This window comes from Alexandromys fortis, unplaced genomic scaffold (assembly GCF_014885135.2).
Source record: "Alexandromys fortis isolate MF-2015 unplaced genomic scaffold, M_Fortis_MF-2015_v1.1 scaffold_158, whole genome shotgun sequence".
In the NCBI taxonomy this organism is placed as follows: domain Eukaryota; kingdom Metazoa; phylum Chordata; class Mammalia; order Rodentia; family Cricetidae; genus Alexandromys; species Alexandromys fortis.
Genome location: NW_026068039.1, coordinates 1,447,664 through 1,470,906, shown reverse-complemented (window position 1 = coordinate 1,470,906; position 23,243 = coordinate 1,447,664). Strand labels below are relative to the sequence as shown.

The 23,243-nt window shown below is 38.2% G+C and overlaps 1 protein-coding gene across 13 annotated transcripts in view; it reads right to left on the bottom strand.

Annotated features, from left to right (window-relative positions):
• Positions 1-2,733: 2,733 nt before the first annotated feature.
• Positions 2,734-23,243, bottom strand: part of Tia1 (TIA1 cytotoxic granule associated RNA binding protein) — a 31,852-nt gene continuing 11,342 nt past the window's right edge. The window contains exons 2-14 of one of the 13 annotated variants that reach the window (XM_050165333.1): positions 22,058-22,160; positions 19,670-19,768; positions 17,067-17,121; positions 16,866-16,898; positions 15,554-15,641; positions 12,102-12,177; positions 11,467-11,575; positions 10,807-10,902; positions 10,604-10,688; positions 9,827-9,950; positions 8,873-9,021; positions 5,152-5,324; positions 2,734-3,734 (exon numbers count right to left, since the gene is read on the bottom strand). In XM_050165333.1, the coding sequence (XP_050021290.1) occupies positions 5,198-5,324; positions 8,873-9,021; positions 9,827-9,950; positions 10,604-10,688; positions 10,807-10,902; positions 11,467-11,575; positions 12,102-12,177; positions 15,554-15,641; positions 16,866-16,898; positions 17,067-17,121; positions 19,670-19,768; positions 22,058-22,160 (1,144 nt within the window). In that variant the 3' untranslated portion in view covers positions 2,734-3,734; positions 5,152-5,197. Of the gene's footprint in view, positions 5,325-8,872; positions 9,022-9,826; positions 9,951-10,603; positions 10,689-10,806; positions 10,903-11,334; positions 11,576-12,100; positions 12,178-12,862; positions 12,929-15,553; positions 15,642-16,148; positions 16,268-16,865; positions 16,899-17,066; positions 17,122-19,669; positions 19,769-22,057; positions 22,161-23,243 lie in introns of those variants that run through there. The other 12 variants (XM_050165334.1, XM_050165336.1, XM_050165332.1 and 9 more) reach the window with 12 other exon arrangements.

Here is a 23,243-nt window from a genome sequence, read left to right as displayed (position 1 = left end):
CCACTGTGGGTGCTGAGAACCAAACTTGGTCCTCCCCGGGGCAGCAAGTGCTCCTAACCACTCAGCCTCCTCTTCAGCCATGAATCCCACTATTGGAGAATAAAACCACTACCATGGTTTAAAGCCAAATTTGAAGGAAGTTTTAATTAAATACTAGCCAGGTGGATGGGCTCTGGCCCGGTACATACTCATGTTCCTGGGAAATAATGGCCCAGAATCAGGTAAGGCAAGGGCTTAAGAAAAACCCATAATTCATCGCATTTCCCATCACGTTCATCCAGATGTACCTCTGGCCTACATCCAATCAGGGACAGGTATATATCTTGACGTGTGTCCTGCCTGTGAACCACCTGCCCACATGTGATCAAGCACATCCGGTACAGATGGGTCAAACAAACTTGTTTAGGGTACTGAAACCGTGTGGTTTGTTAACTCCCATAAACAGTAGCCTCCAGCATTTCAGGAACTATCTGTCCTTGGGCAAGGGGCCTGCAGAGCAGAAGCATTTTTGTTTAATGGATCTCTTACGTATTGTAATTAAAACTTAAAATGTAACTGGCTCTCATACAGACCAAGTCACTTCTTTCAACTCTTGCATTATACTGTAATTAACCAGGTGAGAAAACACCTCACTGATGGAATTCTGAACTTTGGCTGACTTTCAAAGACATCTTGAGTTGGGCAGTAGCACACGCCTTTAATCCAGACAGAGGCAGCATGATCTCTGAGTTCCAGGACAGTTAAGGATACACAGATTACACAGAGAAACCTGTCTTGGAGGAAAAAAAAGGTCATTGAAGTCTGTGAAACTGGAGTTATGGATGGTTGAAAGTCAACATTAGGAATTGAAGCAATGTCCCTTAGAAGAGCAGCAAGTGTTCTTAACCACAGAGACATCTCTCCAGCCCCTAACAAACATTTCTTTTGGAAACGATAACACATGATTTAAAAATAACAAATATAAAGCTTAAGAAAAAAAGAAATAATAGTTTAATTATGTGTATTTCTAAGGCTATACATACATATGTGCAAATGCCCATGGAGGCCAGGTCTAAAACTCATGGTCATTCTCCTGCCTCAAGTTCCTAAGTGGTGGGATTACAGACCTCCTTAATCATACAGTCACATGAGTAATGTCTCAAATTAAAGGGAGGGAAAAAAACCTCTGCTCAGTTGCAACATCTTCATTCCATTAAGACTGAAAACTCAATGTTTTGGGATGTTTGTCAATAAATAAAATGGAATAACTTCTCAGTGACAGTTTCAATGAGAATGGCCCCCATATGCTTACATATTTGACTGGCTTTGTTGGCAGACTGTTTAGGAAGAACTAAGTGTGTTGTCCTTGCTAGAGGTATGACTCTAGGGGGTGGGCTTTTAGGTTCAAAAGCCCGTGCCCGCCGCTATCTCTTTCTGTCTCTCTTGCCCTCTCAACACCATGCCTGCCTGCTACCATATTCTCCGCCATGATTATAATGAACTTAACCCTCTGTAAGCAAGTCCTCAATTAAATGTGTTCTGTTATAAACTGCCTTGGTCATGGTGTTTCCTTACAGAAATAAAACAGTAACTAAGGCAGGTCTTTAATTCCAGCACTAGAAGCAGAGGTAGGTCAACCTCTGAGTTCAAAGCAAGCCAGGGTTTGTTTTGAGACTCTGCCTCAAAACAAAAATAAGCAAAAAAAAAAAAAACAAAAAAAAACAAAAAAAAACAAAAAAACACCAGAAAAAAAAGGGGCTAGAAAGAAGGTTCAGTAGTTAAGAGCATGTACTGTTCGTTCATATTTCAGATCCTGGTACCAATGACAGCTCACCACCTGTAACACCAACTCCAGGAATTTAACACCCTCTCTTCTGGCATCCACAGGCACCTGCACCCACAAGCAGAGCTACACACATATATGATGTATATTTCAAAAAGAACCAACAGCTTTAAATATTTATTTATATTTGTGGCCATGGGGTGGGTGGGGTGCACACCTGTGGAGGTAAGAGGACAACTTGTTGAGAGTTAGTGCTCTACTTCCACTAGGTGTGACCAAGGATCACAGTCAGGTCATCAGGCTTGGTGGCACTCATCTTTACCTGCTGACCAATAAGTAAGTAAAAGTTCTCAGGAATCATCACTCGTTTAAAAGATCTGCTTTTTAAAATCTTTTATGCACATATTTTGTTTTACTACCTGGACTACAATCCCACTAGCACCTATAGTTCTTTTTTTAAAAATATTTATTTATTTATTTATTTATTTATTTATTTATTTATTTATTATGTATACAATATTCTATCTGTGTGCATGTCTGCAGACCAGAAGAGGGCACCAGACCTCATTACAGATGGTTGTGAGCCACCATGTGGTTGGCGGGAATTGAACTCAGAACCTTTGGAAGAGCAGGCAATGCTCTTAACCACTGAGCCATCTCTCCAGCCCCCGCACCTATAGTTCTTATTGAGTCTAACTGTGAATGCAACTTAGTCTTCTGAGGAACTCCATCATGAATCTAAAAAGAAGGTGAGCACAGAGGTAAGACAAGAGAAGGAAAACCTGGACTGCACGTCTCATTTTCACCAGGAAGATCAGACTCTGGCTTCAGTTAGGTAAGCCCGCAGAGCCTCTGTGGAACCCATGCAGACCATGGCTTCAGGGATACGGTGAAAGAACTGATTGTTAACAACAGAATACACCCGGAAAAAACTCACACACACAATAATCACTGCAAGAAGATCTCACAGGTCATAGAAAACATAAAGGAATTTTAATATCCAAACAGTCAGGATAAAGAATACTGGCTCCATGACCCACAAAGAGTCACTCAGCTTCTATACAGTACCAGAGAGTAAAATTTGAATGCATATTGCAAAGAAGTTCAGTTTAAAAACCTTAATTTCCTTACCTGATACTTATACCAGGATGAAGTTTTTTAGGTTGAAAATGATTTAAATGATTGAACATTGAAATTTAAACCAACGCCAGCTATGTTCCTAAAATGTCAGTTTGTCATCAGGAACTTGTCACCACCACCTTCTCAACAGCAAATCAACGTGTATTTTAAGATCTGTGCAACAAGAACATGCTGCTAATAAAAGTCCTCAGTACTGAGTCAAAAGAAGAGAGAAACTATACTTTTGCACAAAAATAAATTACTTGTGCTCAAATGATCCTGTGGTCTATGAGTTGCAAAGGAAGTAAAATTCTTTAATAGAGAAAAATACTGAGGGTACTAAACAAAAGGCAGGAGAAAAGAAAAAAAGCTAAAAAAAGAAAAATTAACCAAAATAGCTTCCTGATGTCTATGGTTTATTTTTTTTCAAATTAAAAAAATTTTTTTAGTATTTTGTTTAAGCTGCTTTTATTGCCTGTCCTGATCTGTAGAAGTTTACAAAGAAATAAAATTTTTAAGTATTTAAAAAATTTATTCATCTTCCATAAAGCAAATTTCAATGTATTAGTACTTAAAAATACACAGTGACTTAATGAAACATCAGCACAACTGCATAGAATTGAGCTCCAGAGAAGCACACATTTCAAGCTGTCTTCCTGGGCTCTGCTTTCCAAGAGGACTGGCTTAGAGAACAGGTTAGAGTCAAGTGCTCCTACCTGGAAGATACAGGCCAGGAAATGCTTCCAATTCCACAGGCCTAAGTAAAATGCGGGGAGCTCTCTGCAGGTCTCAAAACCCACAATTCACAGGGGCTCCTTCCTCTCTGATGTCAAGGAGGAGGTTGTGGTCATCACTGAAACCAAACCAAACCAAGAGACTCTGAAATGAACTAGAAATCCCAAGACTAGAACATTGCCAGCAAAGAGCAAACCTCAAAAATAATGCCGGAGCTCCTGGAGATCAGGGACCAAAGAACCAAGTCAAGCCTGTGTGAGGAGCCTCTTCTTTGATGGCTGTTTAAGGAGGTAGGATTTTAAGGGTTTTTGTTTGTTTGTTTGCTTGTTCATATTTTGGCCTCTGAATATTTAAAAAAATGTTTTGCCCGGCTGGTCCTTCAGGCTAATTTTGGAGTTCTTAATGAATCCCAAGCCTGACAGAGGAATATTCTACAGTTTCACAGCTATCATTTGTACACATTAAAGTGGATTTACTTCTTTAAGTAAATCTAAATAGAAAACATCAAATTAATATATTCCTTTACATACAACTTTGTGTCTCAAAATTCTTGAAAAACAAGAACAAATGAGTTTTTATCAAAGACCATCAAAGTAAGTATGTGATATTCACATGCAAACGTAAAACCCGTCTCACGTCAACTCTTCATGACACCTTTAGGAAGGGAATGACATACAAAGCTTGCTAACTTGCGGAACTATCCTAGGAAACCACACATGTAAACATGGATGCTGACACATGAGGCTGATGTGGGGGAGGACTGAGCACACTGCAGAGTCTCCTTAGTCATGAGTTGTTGTTTTTATAGTTCCTGGTAGATGGCAAAGTTTATCACAGAAGATAAAAATCCCTTTAAACAAATCCAACGGGATCCTTGAGGCACCTTCTCATATAAAAACAAGATGAATGTCATTTTCAGTCCATCTGAGAAAAGTTTTCAATCTAAGTGAACATCATTTTTTTTTTCATTTAAGAATATTTTACAGAATTTTCATAAGGCAGGACAAATTTGTGAAAAATGCAGATACAAAATGATATAAACTAATAATTTACATTTAAAAATTCCAAAGGGGTAACAGTGGAGATGATATAGGTCACATAATGCCTACTCTTTAAAACTAACACAGAACCGTGCATACGCTGAAAGTTCTAAGGAACTTCTAGACTTTGCACAAGTGTGGCTTTTCTTTTTACATCTATATTACATGTTTTAAATCCTATCAGGAATGCAAACTAAAACTGCACACTACCTTAGTGGAAAAAGTTCAACATTGTGCAATTTTCTGCCTCTTAATTTTTAAAAAGTGGCAGCAATCCCTGCATTTGTCTTTGAAACAAGGATCTGAGAAACTTTATCAAAAAAGATAATGAAGGCAAAAATTGGCAGACATCCACTATCTTGTTCCTTTTGAAAACAATGTGGATGAAAAGTAATTTCATGATTAAAAGATGAAACCTTTTAAATAAATACATTGTTATCTGGCATCTGTACGGACTGATCTGATAAATCTTTAAGTAAACAGCAGCTTTCCTACCCTCCCTGTGGCGTCAAGCCACTGGCTTCCATCCGGTGGTCTGCTTTCACTGGGTTTCATACCCTGCCACTCGATACCCAGCAGGCTGGTTAGGAAGCATGCTGCCATTCTGTCCTTGAGGAGGCGGCACGCTGTAATTGGGTCCCATCCACGGTGCAGAAGACTGGGTCTGACTGTTGGAGAAAGTGAGAGAAGCAGAGGGGAAACAATGTCAGGCCAGGCGTGAGAGGCACATACACAGGGATGCACCTTCTCTCTATTCTTGTTTATAACTTATTTATTTTATTTCATATGTATTGGTGTTTTGCCTGCATGTATGTCTGTGTGAGAGTGTCAGGTCCCAAGGAACTGGAGTTACAGACAGTTATAAGCTGCCATGTGGGTGCTGAGAATTGAATCTATGTCCTCTGGAAGAAGAGTCAGTGCTCTTAACTGTTGAGCCATTTCTTCAGCCTGAAGGGACATATCTTTTCTTAGCTCAAATATAAGTAAAGCTGTTAAGGCAGGAAAAACAAACACAAAAGTATTTTCTCAAAAAAAAAAAAAAAAAGCATCCCCAGGCAGGCATGGTGATGCAAGCCTTGACAGCTAGTCCACAGAGCTAGTTCCAGGACAGCCAGCAAAATCCTGTCTCAAAGAAACCAAAAAAACTGCTGGGCAGTGGTGGCGCATGCCTTTAATCCAGCACTCAGGAGGCAGAGACAGGAGGATCTCTGTGAGTTTGAGGCCAACCTAGTCTACAAGAGCTAGTTCTAGGACAGGCTCCAAATCTACAGAGAAATCCTGTCTTGAAAAACAAAAACAAACACGCCCCCCAAAAACCCATCCCCTCAACACCCCAAAACAATATATACATTTGGGTAATTTATTATTTTTATAAGAAAATATTTATTTATTTATTTATTTATTTATTTATTTATTTATTTATTTATTATGTATGATTATGTGTTCTGCCTGCATGTTTGCCTGCATGTCAGAAGAGGGTACCAGATCTCATTATAGGTGGTTGTGAGGGACCATACAGTTGCTAGGAATTGAACTGAGGACCTCTAGAAGAGCAGCCAGTGCTCTTTACCTGAGTCATCTCTCCAGCCCCAAGAAAGTAAGTTTTAGGCTGGATGTTTAATCCCAGTAATTGGGAGAAAGAGACAGGCGAATCTCTGTGAGTTTGAGGTCAGCCTGTTATACAGAGTGAGTTTCAGCGAAAACCAAAAAAGAAAAAAGAAAAGAAAGAAGAAAGGAAAGGAAGAAAGAAAGAAAGAAAATATTTTTAATCTATTAACTCTTATTCCTTTGAACTCAGAAAAACCTCTCCCCATGTAGGCCAGATGCACATTATACAAGCCATTCCCTTTGTTCGCAGGCACTCAGGAGGCAGAGCAGGCGGATCTGTTTCAAAACAGTGAGTTCCAGGCCAGTAAGAGACACTGTCTCAAAGCACAAACTTGATTACCAGGAATAGAGCAAACTAACATCTATAATTCTCAAAGAAAATTTTAAAGTAGTTTTAAAAATAATATTTAAAGTTTTATCTTTCCTTTTTTTTTTAAGACTTATTTTTATGTGTTTGAGTTTTGCCAGCCTGTATACATGTGCACAGCATGCCTAGCTGGATCTCTGGACTGAAATTACAGAGTGACCTGTCGTGTGCTGAGAACCGGGTCCTCTGTAGAAACAAGTGATCTTAATTGCTCAGCCATCTTCCCAGCTCCATTACAGAATATTTCTAATCGGGCATTTTTAGACATATACAATATATCACTTTTCTTTTTTCTTTCATTTCTTTTTTGGAAAAAGGACTGTTGCCTGAGCTAGCATGGCACTTGCTATGTAAACCATGCTAGCCTCCAAATTATAGACATGTACCAGCCTCTGCCACCTGAAAGCAGGGATTAAGAGTATGCCATCTCACCTGCCTTATGGTATACTTTGATTTAATGTGGTTATAATCCTAGTTTTTTAGAAATGTAAATAAAATGGCATCATTTGGGTGCTTAAGCCCTGTGACATAACAGTGTATGACAAACCTTTCATACAGGAAAAAAACCACAATGCATATCAAAGTACTTGTACTGCTCGTTCATTTCATCTGCTCGTAGGGAACAAAGTCCAGGGCCATGTGGGCATAGCCAAGGCTGCATTGGCAAACAACAGAAACACCAGAGGCTGGGTTAATGCCAGAGTTCTACATCATCACAGGATCAACTTTGACAAATGTCACCTGTGAGACATTGGTTACCTTGGGTATGAAGAACCAAACCTGCTGCCCAAATGTCCTTGATAAACTGTGGAACCTGATTAGGGGGAGAGACAAGTAACAATGGCAAAAAGACTGAGGCGAATAGCCTATGTGGTGCAAGTGGGGGACCACAGAGTTTGAGGAAAGGAAAGCTCCTAGAGCAAACTTTCATCTCAGAGGAACAGACACACAGAGAGAATGGGGAGTCTTTTTGATAGCTGGAACCTACATAAAGGGAGAGTCTTTTTCTCTGGGTTAACAATGTATATCCAGGGGCTGCAAATGTTGGCTCAGAAGTTAAGAGTACTTGTTCCTCTTGCAAAGGACCCAGATTCAATTCCCAGTACCCACATGGTGGCTCACAACCATCCAAAGTCCACTTCTAAGTGATTCAATTCTAACCACTGCAGACACCAGAGTGATATGCAAACATATATGCAGCCAAGAGACTTGCAACAGATTAGGAGGCTACAGAGATGGTTTAGTGGTTAAGAATACTGGCTGCTCTTTCCAGAGGACCTGGTTCAATTCCCAGCATCCACATGGAAGCTTCAGTTCTAGGGAATTCAATATACTCATATAGACACACATGCAGGTGTACATAAAATAAAAATAAATAAATTTTAAAAAATAGGTAAGGAGCTACAGTCACATGAAAAGCTTAGAAACTATCAAGTACTCTTCACTGGAAGATTGATTTATTTGGGTGTGTTGTTGGAACCCTGTAATTGGGAAGTCGAAGCAAGAGAAGTAAGAGTTCAAAGTCATCATCAGTTTTATATCAAGTTCAAGGCTAGCATGGGCTTTATAAGATTTTGCCTCAGAAAACAAACAAATAAAAAATTGGGACTGGTAAGATGGTTCACTGGGTCAAAGTGTTTGCCACTCAGCTGAACCCCGAGCTAGATCAGCAAGACTCATAGGGTAGAAGGAAAGAACTCCCACAAGTTTTCCTTGGACACCATGAATACCAAGTGGTATGTGTGTCACACAAATAAACAAAATGTAATAATAAAAAAGTTGATTTATTATTAAACATCACCAAAATTTGTATTGTTGTAATCATATTTCAAAGAAAAATATTTCTAGGCAATTTTTTTTTTGTTTTGGTTTTTCAAGACAGGGTTTCTCTGTGGTTTTGGAGCCTGTCCTGGAACTAGCTCTTGTAGACCAGGCTGGTCTCGAACTCACAGAGATCCGCCTGCCTCTGCCTCCCAAGTGCTGGGATTAAAGCGTGTGCTACCATCGCCCGGCTCTAGGCAAAATTTTATCTTATTTTGTTTGCATGTGTATAGAGAGAGAGAAAGAGAGGGAGAGAGCACACATTCCCTACAGACCAAGTGGAGTTAAGATGTGAACCTTGGGTAAAATCCTTCAAGGCTATCATTACGCTTAACCCCGGGGCCACATGATTTACTCAATACTTAAAGTTCTTTCTGATGTTTTCCAAGGTTACAAAAGGCAAAGAGCAAACGTGCTTACTTGAATCCCTGCTGGCTCCATGGCTGGCCATACATCCCATAGGCAGGTACTTGCCAGCCATTAGGCACATACTGGCCAATCTGTTGTGCATTTCCATACCACTGGCCCCACTGCCCATATGCTGGTGGATATCCAATTTGATTTTGCTGCTATCAAGTAAAATTACAACAGATAATTTAGTATTACTTGAAGTTCTTTGTATATACAATCTTAATACACCACATAGCCAAAGCACAGGACCATCACCACAACTGCAATAATAGAATTGGACTGGGAGAATGAGTGCGTACGAATCTATGTGAGGCCTGGATTATCCCCATCATCACAGGCACACACAGAAAGACTACTACTGAAACTATGTGCAGCTCTAAATGGCAGTCCTTGGAAGGCTCAGGCAATGGACTAAGGGTAGACTAAACTTGCTGTTCATAACTGTCTGTAAGTATTTCCTCTAGATTGGGAATGTATGAAGTACAGATGTGGTGTAGGGTTTCTCACTAGCACATCTATGCTCCATTTACAACTCCCTCACAGAAATCTCTGTGGTGCTGAGTCGGGACCACTACAGTTGCCTAGGAAAAAAAAAAGCAGCAATACTAGAGCCTACGTATATTTATGGCTTTATATTTTGTTCAGTTGAGCAAAGCATGCTTGTGAGTTCTCCAAATCATTGTGAATAAATCTACCAAGTATTAAGAAAAGATTTAATACCCTGTTAGGTTTGGCGGAGCATTTTAAAGTCCATGTGTGACATGAGTCAACTGAGGCGGCTACACTCATCATGTCACCACTGCAATCCACGACCACCACTCCGCAACTATAATACATGTAGGAAGAGCCCTTATGTACTATGAAGTGAGCTAGAAACTCATTAACAAGGATTAACAAGCCGCATCTTAAAGCAACCTCATTAGTAGCCCAGCAAGTCCATCCCAAAGTCAAGGACCCTCTCACCTGTTGCACGGGATTTATCATATCAAGAGTCTCTTTGCCCCAATAGCATTTCACCACATGCCCTTCAATGGTAGTACCATTAACAGAAACAATCGCATGTGCTGCACTTTCATGGGAATTGAACCTATTGGAAACAATATTAAGAATCACCAATATAAACTCTTTTAAGTATTTATGAACACAAACTATTTTTAAAAATCATGAAAAATAAATTTGACTACCATTTGGAGGAGAAAAGCAAAGCAACCGTAAAAAAAAATATAGAGGATGCTGAAATGATCCCTACCTACCCACCAAAAAAAATGCCACATTTCCTTTGCTATTTTTTTTTTTAATCCCACAGTTGTAGAGATTCTCTACCTCTCAAGTGCTATGATTACAGAAATGGACCACCACACCTGGCATAGGAAATTTGATTTAATGAATGGTATGCTTTTTTGGCCTTGAGTTGGAAAAAGGGAGTCATAAAAATATATCATTAAGTAGTTTTTAATCCCAGTACTTGAAAACCAGAGGCAGGTGGAGCTCTGAGAGTTCGAGGCCAGCCAGGGCAGAGCAGTGAGACCTTGTCAATTAAAAAAAAAAAAAGTTAATAAAAACATGAGCACACAGTTATACACTAAAAAATTTCTCTTTCAGGTCTCAGTGTTATCCAGATGAATGCACTTGAACTGAGGTTTAAGCAGATAAGCCAAGACAAAATCTTAAGAAAACCATTATATTAAATGCTCAAAATTATTTCTTAAGAAAGGAAGTTTTGAAAGAAACTACCCCTACCGAACAAATGAATATCCTTTATCTGGGAAGACTCGAATTTCCATTATTTGTCCAAATGGAGAAAAAGTCTGACGCATTAGTTGTTCTGTTAGAAAACAAAAACAACACAAGAAAAAGAATTATAGTATTAAAAAAAACCCTACAGATATGAAGCTTTTCAGTTTAAGCTAGTTTCATGGTGCCACACAGGCAAACTCCCATACCTGTCAGTCCTGACGTCACTCCTCCACAGTACACAGTGCAGTTGCTGGGGCTAGACTGACTTACAACCTCATCATATGACAGCTGTTTGGTGTTGGCTGGGAAGAGAAAACATTTTCTATCTTCAAATCATTACCCATATTTGGAAGGATTAATTCATGAACTACTCTACTATAACAACAGTTTTTCTCAATCAAAATGCCTATAAAAGACATACAATTTTTTTTTATTATGTATACAATATTCTGTCTGTGTGTATGCCTGCAGGCCAGAAGAGGGCACCAGACCTCATCACAGATGGTTGTGAGCCACCATGTGGTTGCTGGGAATTGAACTCAGGACCTTTGGAAGAGGAGGAAATGCTCTTAACCTCTGAGCCATCTCTCCAGCCCCAACACATATTAATTTTAGTTCAGAATGAAGCCTCCCCCAAGAATGCATAAACACTATCCCATATGCTCTATTTAACAGGAGACTTGACATTAGAGATAAGATAATTATTTAAAATCACAAAAATAAAAACTAAGTACATTTTGAACAGTAGTCTTGATCTGCTTCTCATCTATTTCTGCAATAAGTCTCCGGGAACAGCTCTAACATTTAAAATCTAGTGTATTTTCTCTCCACAATTCCACATTGCTTCTCTTCTCCAAAGCACCTACACTCATATGTACTCTTTGGAGCTGGAGGCTTTCGGGTTGCCCAGTTAGTTCTGATTTGTCTTCCACCAAGCCACTGGCCACCCATCTGCTGAATGGCATTTTCTGCATCCTGTTCCGCACATTAGAGACAATAAAGAAGCTGTAATTAGTTGATATTACAAATAATTTAAAGCAATAAAGAAAATGTGATGCTTTGTACAGATTTTTTAAAAAGGAAAATGCTTCATGGAACATAATACCAATAGCTTTTCAAAACTGCAACATTGTCTTTAAATTCCATTTGCCGGGTAATGGGTTTAGGGAATGCTAAACAGGGGTAAGGCAGCAGTATATATCTCTCACAGTCTTTGGGATAACAGAACAATTACAAATCATTGAAAGTACCTTCACAAAACATTTTGGGCTGTTTTTCTTGGTTGTAAGCATTTTTATTTTGCATTGTTTGAAACACAGTATCAGTATTTTGCCTGTGTCAGGAGCTAAATGACTAAATAAACAAACAATAAAAGAGCTGCTTTCTAGTGAAGGTGCTAGTTCTCAGTGAACTAAATACACAGGAGACAAAAAGATTAAAACAACCTGAGTGTTTCTGTCCCACTCTACAGCACTGTGCATGCACTTCTGATTGTGCTCACCCATTTGTTGAAAAAGGAGACAAAGCCATATCCCTTGGACTTCCCCGTAGCCATGTCTTTTACCACGCGGGCATCTCTGAAACAGAAGCCACCGGAAATTGAGTTTTGTAAACTGTCCCGGCATAAAATAAGAGTCATATACAATTCATTTTTACACTTTCACTTTCACTAGCAGTAAAGCACTAATAAAAATGTACCTTTTATTCTATAAAATGTAATTTATTGGCCAATGAGGGTTAATTTTATAGACATGCAAATCAATGTCTTAAATATAAGTCTATATTATAAAGAATGTTTCGCACTTCAGAATATTTTATGAACATCTAAATATTAAGCATGGTGAAAGCAAATGTTCTCATTAATCACTTAGTAATTACAAGGTTCTTAGGTATAATATAATGTCTTTCTTTAACCATGCAATTTATAATTTGCTATTTGGCACCATATTCTACCTAATCATTTAAAAAATTAAAATACAAAACTGAAAACTAAAAGATCAAAAAACTATATATCCCTTAAGCTAATTTCTTCATTCTCTCAGATGAATATATACCCATTTCAAGCTAGGGTAAATTTTGAGAATATGACATTTTCAGAAATGCTAAATCATTAAAGAATACTACAAACACATTTTACTTTTAAACTATTTAAGAAAAGATTTTATACTGAATTTCATAACAGCATTCATATTAAGATTGATTGGAAACTATAAGATATGAAACAAAGTTTTAAAAAGTCAGAAAGTAAAAAAGCACGCCAACATTTATCCACTGTGAACCGTAGCTTGTAGTTAGCCAGGGCAATTCTGTCCATTCTTCAGAGACACTCTGCAAAATAACCAGAGCCCTATTATTTGAGATTGAGTAAAACCCAGCCACGATAGCTAAAACTCCATACCTCAAAAACTGGACTCAAACTGTGCTTCACTATTTTAAATTAGCCAGACATGTCACAATGCTTGTTCTCTCAAGACACATGAACAAAATATGCATGTTTACAACAAGAACCCAAGTCAGAAAGCCATGCAATTGTAAGTATACACAAGCATATTTTAGATCAGTTTAGAAGTGACTTAGTAAGTGCAATCAAAATGATGGAGATTCTGTGATTAAACTAATATAAGTCACTTCTCAGTAACTATTATCTACATGGCACAGATGCATTTAATTTGGTAGTTGATTTATTTCTATAACAAAATTTGCTATATGACCCTAAACTCAAGCAACAGAAAGGGTTTAAGCTATATAAATTAGGGAATGATTTGCACAATAAATATTTAATAGACTACCATGTACCCCACACCTTCTATAAATCAAGCAGTGTAAACTGCCTACAGAGACATCTATTGTAGAAACCCTCCAATATTCCTACCAGCCTGTCACCTTAAGACAAGAAACAACACAAACAAAAATAGGAATGTGTTCTTTCAATTGCCAAATAGTTCTTAAGAAATTTAAGAAAGCTAACTTCCTATATAAGTTAACATTTAATTAAATACACACATTGCCACAACAAAAAGGCCTTACCAAGAATAAAATTAACAAATTAACAATTGTAGGCCAATAAGAAAATCCGAATACTGGGACTGGGGAAATAGCTCAGCAGATAACGTGCTGTTATGCAAATGAAAGGACCTGACTTCAGATCTCCAGCATATACATGTCATGTCAGTGTGGCAGCTCACCTTTAACTCCAGGGCTTGGGAGGCAAAGACAGGGCACACTCAGGATAAGCTGGCTAGACTAGTAGAACTGGTGAGCTCTAGGTTCTAGTGAGAAATTCTGCCTCAGTGTATTAGGAGGAGAGTGATGGAGGAAGGCACTAGATGTCAAACCTGGCCTATATACACATGCACACACATATGTATCCACACACATAAAAATAAATACACAAACAAAAAAATCCAGACTAAAAATAGACATAGTCACATTTAACAAAAAGATAGACTAGTTTATAACTACAAAGTTATGAAACTGTTAAATTTGAAGGTCATTTAACTTTACAGTTTTTTAAACATTGTGTGTGTGTGTGCGCGCATAAATGTATGAAAGTCAGAGAACCATTTTCAGGAGTTACCTTTCTCCTTCCACCATGTGGAGTTTTAGGTCATCAGGCCTGATAGCAAGCAACCTTACCTGCTGAACCATTTTATCAGCCCTTCAATAATTATTAAACAATCTTTATCTAAAACTCTAAATAAAATTCTCAGTAGAAAAGGTAATTCAACCAAAATTAAAAATCCACCAGAATAGCTACTTCCCTTGTTCATGTAAGAAAAGGTTTTATTCTTTCTTGTGTCTCACAAGTACCAGCCCTGAAATATACTTGACCCCTCCTTCCTTCTACAATGACTTGCACAGAAAGAAGCAAGGATCAGAATGAAATTCTTAAGCCTTCTGTTGTCTTATGACTACTCTGAGGACAGAATGAAACTTACCAAGATTCTCTACACCAAACCAAAAATGCCCAAGATTCTGCAGGGAGGGACTTTTAGAGCTTGACAGAACAAAGTTAAAGTAAGACCTGCCTAGTCTAGACACTTGGAAGCAAATCAACCACTACTAAAATCCTAACAAAGTTTATAAAAAACACAACCAAGAAATGAAAACCTCATTATTTTCTTAACCAGCTTTCACAAAGGAAACTGTCAAGGGACAGAAGAGTCCACTTATAGCCCAAGTCCTGTCCTACCCTCACGGTCACGCTCACCAACCAACTGCAACGCTCACTGAAAACTCACCATAATGCTATGGGTATCTACTCCAGTCTCCTCACCTCGATCTGCTTTCTCTTCAGTCCAGCCATAGCTACAACAGAGTCAGAAAGCCTACAACACTTTCCCTGAACTCAACAACTTCTTCTGAATAAATACTGAAATTGCTTGTTATTCTTACTGTAATATGGCATGCTTTTCAGACTTCTAAAGTTCTTCTGTAATAAATAAATATTGACAAAGGGCCTAAAATGCATGGCTACTATCAAATGTAAGTAAGTAAATGTTTCCCAAAACAGTACAAAGCACTATTGCTAAGTTTTAAAGGGGGGAGGAATTAAATGTCAAGGAAGTAATATTCAACAACTGTTTTTTCAATCAAAACTGTTGTTGAGCTGTTGAGGTTTTATTTTATTAAATTAACATAAATTGCATGTAATCATACACATGCTTGAATAACTCCTTCAATTACAGCACAACACCTCCAGGAGGTTTGAATGTCTATGACAGCAGCCTGAGGAAGATGCTGCTAACTGAGCAAGGGTCTAAGATGACCCAAGATCAAGTACTCATTAGTGGAACACAGCCTGCTGTTAAGACTCTGGGATGATAGCTAAGCAATGGAATATGCTATATTTAAAGGGTTAAAATTAAGGTTCACAGTCACAACAAAGTTATATAGTTATGATTACATAAAATCTCTTCTAGTTAGGTGTTTTATTTATCTTTTGTTACTTACGAAATTCTCCCAAATGGTGCAAAAGCTGCTTTGATGTCTTCAGTTGTGATTTCTGGGCTGAGGTCACCAACAAACACATGGAAGTGATCTTACAAAGGAAGGAGGGAGTGAAGAGAAAAACACAACTTCAGAACTTAAACACTACAACTGATACAAATAAAGAATTCTTAAAATAATGCACAGACTATATATACAATCAAGTATAAAATACTGTCCTCACTATAAAATCCTACCAGTCTTAAACATAATAACTAAAAGTAACAACACAGGAAAGAGTCTTCTAAAAAGACCAATAGCTCCCAGAAGCTGCCAGGCACTGTCTACTTAAAGTCATTATAAGGGCCTAGGAAACAAACTAATAACATATAAAAACTTTCAGTTCTGCAAAAAAAGTAAGACTTAGTTATCATTCTAATAATAATTATTAACTTATTCATTTTATTACTATATCTATGCTTTACAAATTACAATTAAGTAGTGGTAATGCAAGTTACGAAGAAGACTAGATTTGCCTTATTTAAGGCAGTTTACTAAAGCTAGCTACACGAAATACTTGATTTAGTCACTATTTTGTGAAGAACAATCAAAGAAATACCTTGCATTGCAACAGTTTGATGTTAAAGTATTTGACAGTTTTCTCAAAAGCCAACAGTTTTGGTTGCCCAGACATTACACCATTCAGTTTATGTGAGTCCATGTGCAAGTGAACTAAGACTGAAGGCAACAGAATGAAAACAATAATCCCTTCACTTTATATCAGTACCATTAAAAAAACATTGGAGAGAAATAGCCATCCCATATGTGAAGCTTTGGTTTTTGGTTTTTAAAAACAATTCTCAAAGGAAACATGTGAAAAGCCAAACTTGCTGAAGAACACTTTAAAATGGACACATATATCAACTTTGACAAAGTAGATTTGGAAAGAAAAGTTACCCCTATTTGCAGGCCTTAAGCAACACACTGGGTTGCTCTTCCGGAAACACTGTTTCAGGAGCAACTTGAGCACTTGGAAGATCTGGGTATGAAGCCCAGGTGACCTCAGGAAAGTAAGGTATCTTGCCCTTTAGGTGGTGAAAGTATTTCTAAGGCATCAGCTGCTACCACAGGGGACAGAGAGCTTGAACTAGCAACAAACCGTGGACAAGCCACACTTGGTCAACAATGGGAAGAAGGGGAAAATATTGCCAGAAACAAATAAAAATACTATATCCTTCCACCCCACTCCCCCAACCAATATCAAATAAAAAATTTGAGGTGGTTAGTGAATACCCTTTCAAGAGAGTTCATTTTATGTTTAAGAAGATACAATTACCTTGTGAACGCTGTGTGCTGACAACGGTACTACCTGATGACAAAGATTAGATTTGTTCTTAAATTTATTAACACAAACATATTAAATCATATCAGGATAACGATCAAAATATTACTGCAAACATGTATGATGTTATATGCTTTACAATAGAACTATGGGGTATAATACAACAAATGCCCACAGGGCATCAAATGTACTTACTGCTTGTATCTTTCTTTTGACTGCTGGGGGTTGTTGCCCAATTCACTTTGACTTCCTTTAAAAACAAACAAACAAACATAAATAAAAAAATAAATGGAATATATTTCATAAAGTTAAAGCTCAAGCTGGACACTGGTGGCACCGGAAACACACCTTTAATCCCAGCACTCAGGAGGCAGAGGCAAGTGATCTCGAGTTCAAAACCAGCCTGGTCTACAGAGCAAGTTCCAGAACAGTCAGGGCTACACATAAAAACCCTGTTTTAAAAAACAACAAACAAACAAAAAGCACAAAAACAAAAAAACACAAACCTCAAATTCACATTTTCCTGTGATACAGGAAATCAAGGCAAGTGTAGGGGATGCTTATGCTAATTAGTCTAACATTCATCTTCAGGCCTAGTTTGACAAATTCTAACTGGTAAATACAAATTTTTTCTATTTGGTTTTTAATTATTTTATATGGGCATTGGTGCTTTTGCCTCCATGTGTTTCTCTATGAAGGTACTGGAATTCATGGAGGAGCAATAACAGACAGTGGCAAACTGCCACGTGGGTGTTGAAATAGAACCCAGGTCCGCTGGAAGAGCAGTCAGTGCTCTTAACCGCTAAACCATTTCTCCAGCCCCTCTTTCTGTTCTTTTTAAAAATTCATTTTATTTATGTGTTACAAGTATTGGATCCCCAATTTGGGGTTCCTTCATTGATGCAATAAGCCAAATAAGATTGAATTAATAAATCCAGATTTAATAAACAGCAAAATAACTTCCAGGTGACTCTCAGAAAGGCAGGAGAGAAATCACTTCACAGGTCTGGTGACCAGGTCTTAAATACCCTGTGGGTGTGGTCTTGAGCCACTCCAGGGGAGGAGCTGACCATCCCTGAGGGCAGGATCTGGAATGGGAGGAGTAAGACCAGAGAGGAGATTACCAACAATGTGTACGTGTGTTTTGCCTTCATTTATGTCTGTGTATATCTGTGACTAGTACCAGATAAACACACCTGTAGAGAAGTCAAAGAGGCAAAGAATCCCCTGGAACTAGAGTTACAGAAGGTTGTGAGCTTTCGTGTGGGTGCTGGGAATAAAATCCAGATCCTCTGGAAGAGCAGCAGGTGCTCTTCCTATTGAGCTCTCTCAACAACCTCTGAACACATTAACGTTTTTCATATATTTTTTTTAATGGCTCTGAGGATTGAACCTGGAGACTCACAACTGGTAGCTACATTTTTGGTTCAGCCCCTCTCTACATTTTACTCTAAGATGAGTCACTAAGTCTGCCAGGTTGAGGTTGAATTTACTCTATAGCCTAGGCAAGTCTTAAACTTAATTCTCTTGCCTTAGCATCCAGGTTCTGCTAATATAGATATGTTTGGCAAATGCTAATCTTTTCATATTTCTGCTAATGTTCAAATAACTTTTTTTTAAAAAACTTTTGGTTCTATTTTATCTTTTTTCTTTTCCTTTCTTTCTTTCTTTTTTTTTTTTTTTTTTTTTTTTTTNGAAGTCACTATGTAGACCAGGCTAGCCTCCAGCTCAATTGAGATCAACCTGCCTCTACCTCTGTAATGCTGAGAATGCTGAGATTAAAGGCATATACCACTATGCCTGGCTTTTCTATTTTTTATTTTACTATTTTTATTTTTTTTTATTTTATTTTATTTTTTTTTGAGACAGGGTTTTTCTTTGTAGTCCTGGAACTTGCTCTGTAGGACAGGCCTGGAATTCAGATCTACCTGCTCTGCCTCCTGAGTGCTGAGATTAAAAGCACTGGCCACACGGCCTGACCACATTTCTTTTTAAAATCAAAGATACCCATATGTGCCTCTCTATCTGTATTCCATATTACTGTTATGTTTCATCCAAATTTGAATAGTTCCATAACCATTTTGGTTTATCATATACACAGCACCATTGAGAAAAGGAGCTAACACAGGCCTCTGGTCTCTAGAAGCTTTACCCTATTCAATCATTCAAGACTATTGTAGCACTGGCTAACCTGGAACCTGTTGTGTAGATCAGGCTGGCCTTGAACTCATAGAGATCTGCCTGCCTTTGCTTCCTGAGTGCTGGGTTTAAAAGTGTGTCAAAATGATCAGCTCCTTTTCTTTAAAATTTAATTTTATTCACATATGGGTGTTTTGCCTGAATGTACATCTATGTATCATGTGTGTGCAGAATCCTCAGAAGCAAGAAGAAAACATCAGTCCCCTAGGATTGGAGTTGCAGATGACTGTGAGCCACCATGTAGATATAAGGGTTCAAACCCAGTTCCTGGAAGACTAATCAGTGCTCTTAATACTTAGCCATTTCTATAGCCCCATCCTACCTTTTAAATACAAATACAAATAACTGACCCTTTGCAATAAAGAGATATAATGGTTCTAAAACATTATAATAAGAAATAAGGTAAAATCTAACTTAAAACTTTCTCTTCCAAGAACTGGGATGTAGCTCTGTTGTAGAGTGCTGGTCAAAGTCCCGGCTCCGTCCCAAGCACTGCATAACACTGGATGTGGTGGAAGATGCTTTTGCCCCCACCTAGGAGGATGAGAAGGAAAATGCTTTTCCAGAGAAAGTCACCTTCTGTAATTATGACTGCTTACCTTACCCATTATCTTCCGCCCATTCATAGCAGCCAGCGCTGCAGCTGCATGACGATGCTCATGGAACTCCACAAAACAGTATGGGTCATTTCCCGCTGTCTGTTGGAAAAAAAAAAAAAAAAAGTCAATTTTAAACCTCTTTCATTAAAAAAAAAAAAAAAAAATCCCCTCTTAAATTTAATACAGAATTACAGTTACCAGGTTATGGAGATTAACTCACTCATCCTACAAGTAAATTTTCAGATAAAAAGGCAAATACTTAGTATAATTTTCCTGCAGCTTCCCTTTTGTTTCTTTTTGTAGTGCTATGGATCAAACCTAGAGCCTTATACACCCTACCTAATGCTCTACCATAAACCACACTGCTACCCAGTGTATTACTTTTTATTGCTACAAACTTTACTGCTTCCAATTTGTAGAACAACAGAACATTTTAACTAATCTCTTTCAGCCTGTTCTTAAACTAGACTCTGAACACCAAGCAGGCTCTGATAATATTTACAACTGGTCTTAGAAAGTGGACTTCTGATACAAGTTCTCTGTCTGTTGCAAAGACTTATAAATTTCTTCCCTTGGGGGCTGGACAGTTGGCACAGAGGTTAAAGCACTTGCTCTTGCAGAGACCCAGGTTTGTTTTCCAGCATCACATAGTAGCTCACAACTATCCATGAACTCCAATTTCAGGGGATCTAATACTGTTTTCTACCTCCATGGGCACCAGGTATGCAAAACACTCATTATATGAAATAAAAATTTTAAATCTGAGAAAAAAATATCTGTCTATCTGTAGTTCCAGTACCAGGAATGCTGAAGACATCCTGGTGAGTCCAAAGACAGCTGGGGATACTTATACTCAGTAAGACTCTCAAAAGACAAAAAACGAAACACATCTTCTTTTCTGCTGGTAGCTGGGATACAATAAATCTGGATTGTTTCTTTTCCCCTAGTGCTGTAGCCCAAAACCCAGGACCTCCTGGCTGCTAAGGAAGCACTCTATCACCAAGCAAACTTCTGGCCCAAAGTAAGATGCGGTTTGTTTATTTATTGACTCTTTTTCTATGGAGCCCTGGCTGGTCTGGAACTTACTATGTAGACTAGAGCAACCTCCAAATTGCAGTGATCCTCCTGTCTCTGTCTCCTGAGTTCTGAGATTACAGGCATGCACTATCACACTTGGCTTCAAAATGTTTTATGAGGCCGGGCGGTGGTGGCACACGCCTTTAATCCCAGCACTCGGGCAGCAGAGGCAGGCGGATCTCTGTGAGTTCGAGACCAGCCTGGTCTACAGAGCTAGTTCCAGGACAGGCTCCAAAGCCACAGAGAAACCCTGTCTCGAAAAACCAAAAAAAAGAAAAAAGAAAAAAAAAAAAGGTTTATGATAAATTTATAAAGTAGAGAAATAAATCTAATTAGTCTGAGCTTATCAGTGTGAAATACTAAATGACTTTATAATTAATTCAATTCTTTCTATGGTTTTCTAGGAATTACTGAAGAAAACTGGTTCAAAATTTCAGAGCACAGAGATAAACATAAAATTCAATAAAAACTCTTATTCTACAATAACTGAGATCCTGAGGGGAGTGGTAGCACATATATATCTCTATCACTCAGGAGGCTGAGGCAGAACATTTCAAGTTTCAGGTCAGTCTGAATTACATTAACCCTGCCTCAAAAACAAACAAACAAAACAATGAATTAATTGCCAGGCTGTGGAGACACATTGTAATATTAGCATTGAGAAGCTAAGGCAGGTAGACTGCAATCGTCCTAGCTCAACATAGCAAGTTCTAGGTCATCTTAAATTACACTGTAAGATCCTATCTACTGTGCATGCATGAAGAACTACCAATGTTGACATCTGGCCTCCACATACATGTACACATACATGTATATTCATTCACCTGTACACATAAACAATGAACTGTTTTAAAAACTAGAAACTATTCATCGTTAACACCAACCATATGAGTAAGTTTGATGTATTTTCTATACATTACAGTCTGATAGACATGTAAGAAAACCTTTAAAAATGAAGCTAAAAATTCTTTTCATTACATATTTATTTTTTTACATTATATTAAAGTCTACCTCAATTCCCATTCTAATAACTGCGCTTGTAGATAATTCAACCGACACCACATGTAAAACAATTCTGCTCTTTCAATGGCTCCTAGAAGAGCACATACACACTATCCTTTCTAAACATTAGTTCAATATTCTTCCTTCCCTTAGCCAAAGAATTAAATTTGACTGCCTACTAAACAGGTTAATTACAAATTCACTACGATCTTATGAACTTAGACATTAATGAACAAGTTTTGAAGTAATGATCGCTTTCATGTTTAAAAAGAAAGAAAAGAAAGAAAGAACATTGACTGAGTGAAATACCCTTACATCCATAATCATTTTGCAGTTTTTACAAGGTCCGATCTGGCTAAAGAGCTGGAGGATGAGAGCTTCAGTCACATCTCTGGAAAGGTTACCGACATATCTGGAACAGAGAGGGAAACAATTTACCATTTTAGATTTATTTTTTGAGCATGATGGGCTCATTCTTATAATTCAAACCTGCACAGGTTCAAGGCCATCCTAGTCTACATGCTGAGTTCTAGGTCAACTAGGGTTACAGAGTGAGCTCCTGCCTTGGGGGTAGGGTAGAGTGATTTCTTTATATTTCTAAAGCTGCTTGTTGAAAATAATTTTGGGAGCAGTCACAGGCATACTTATGACTCTTCCAAGACAAAATAAGCACCTCTACATGCCCACAAAATGTAAATTTAGTTTCTTTTTTCTACTGTTCAGCACAGAGCCAACTGTGACTATAAGGACACTGGGCATGAGGGCAAAAGGAGGTGCACGGAGAAACAGCATCTACATAGTGAGTAGAGAAGGTGCACTTGCAAAGAGAAGACCATACATCCCATGGCATTTTTCCAGTGCTGATGCTGTGCTTACTATTCCAAAAATAAGAATGACAAGAGAAAAGGGAGCCATTTCCCCTGCCTTCTGAGCAGGAGCTCAGAACAGTCAGGGTAAGCAAGCTTTATGGATGGAGGGGCCACTTCTTTATGGAGAATGCTTGTTAAATAAGTACACAGGAAAGTTTTAACAATGAGGATCAAAACTGGCATAGAGGGGGCTGGAGAGGTGGCTCAGAGGTTAAGAGCACTGGCTGCTCCTCCAGAGGTCCTGAGTTCAATTCCCAGCAACCACATGGTGGTTCATAACCACCATAATAAGATATGGTGCTCTTTTCTGACTTGCAGGGATAAATGCAGACAGAACACTGTATATATAATAAAATAATAAATAATTTTAAAAAACTGGCATAGAGGGGCTGAAGAGATAGCTCCAAGGTTAAGAGCGCTGACTGCTCTTCCAGAGGTCCTGAGTTCATTTCCCAGCACCGACATGGTGGCTCACAGCCATCTGTAATGAGAGCAGATGCCCTTTTCTGGTGTGCAGGCATACATGCAGACAGAACAATGTATACATAGTAAATAAATAAATCTTTAAAAAAAAAAACTGTCATGGAATTAGACATTGACGGTATACCAATGTCAGCAAATACAAA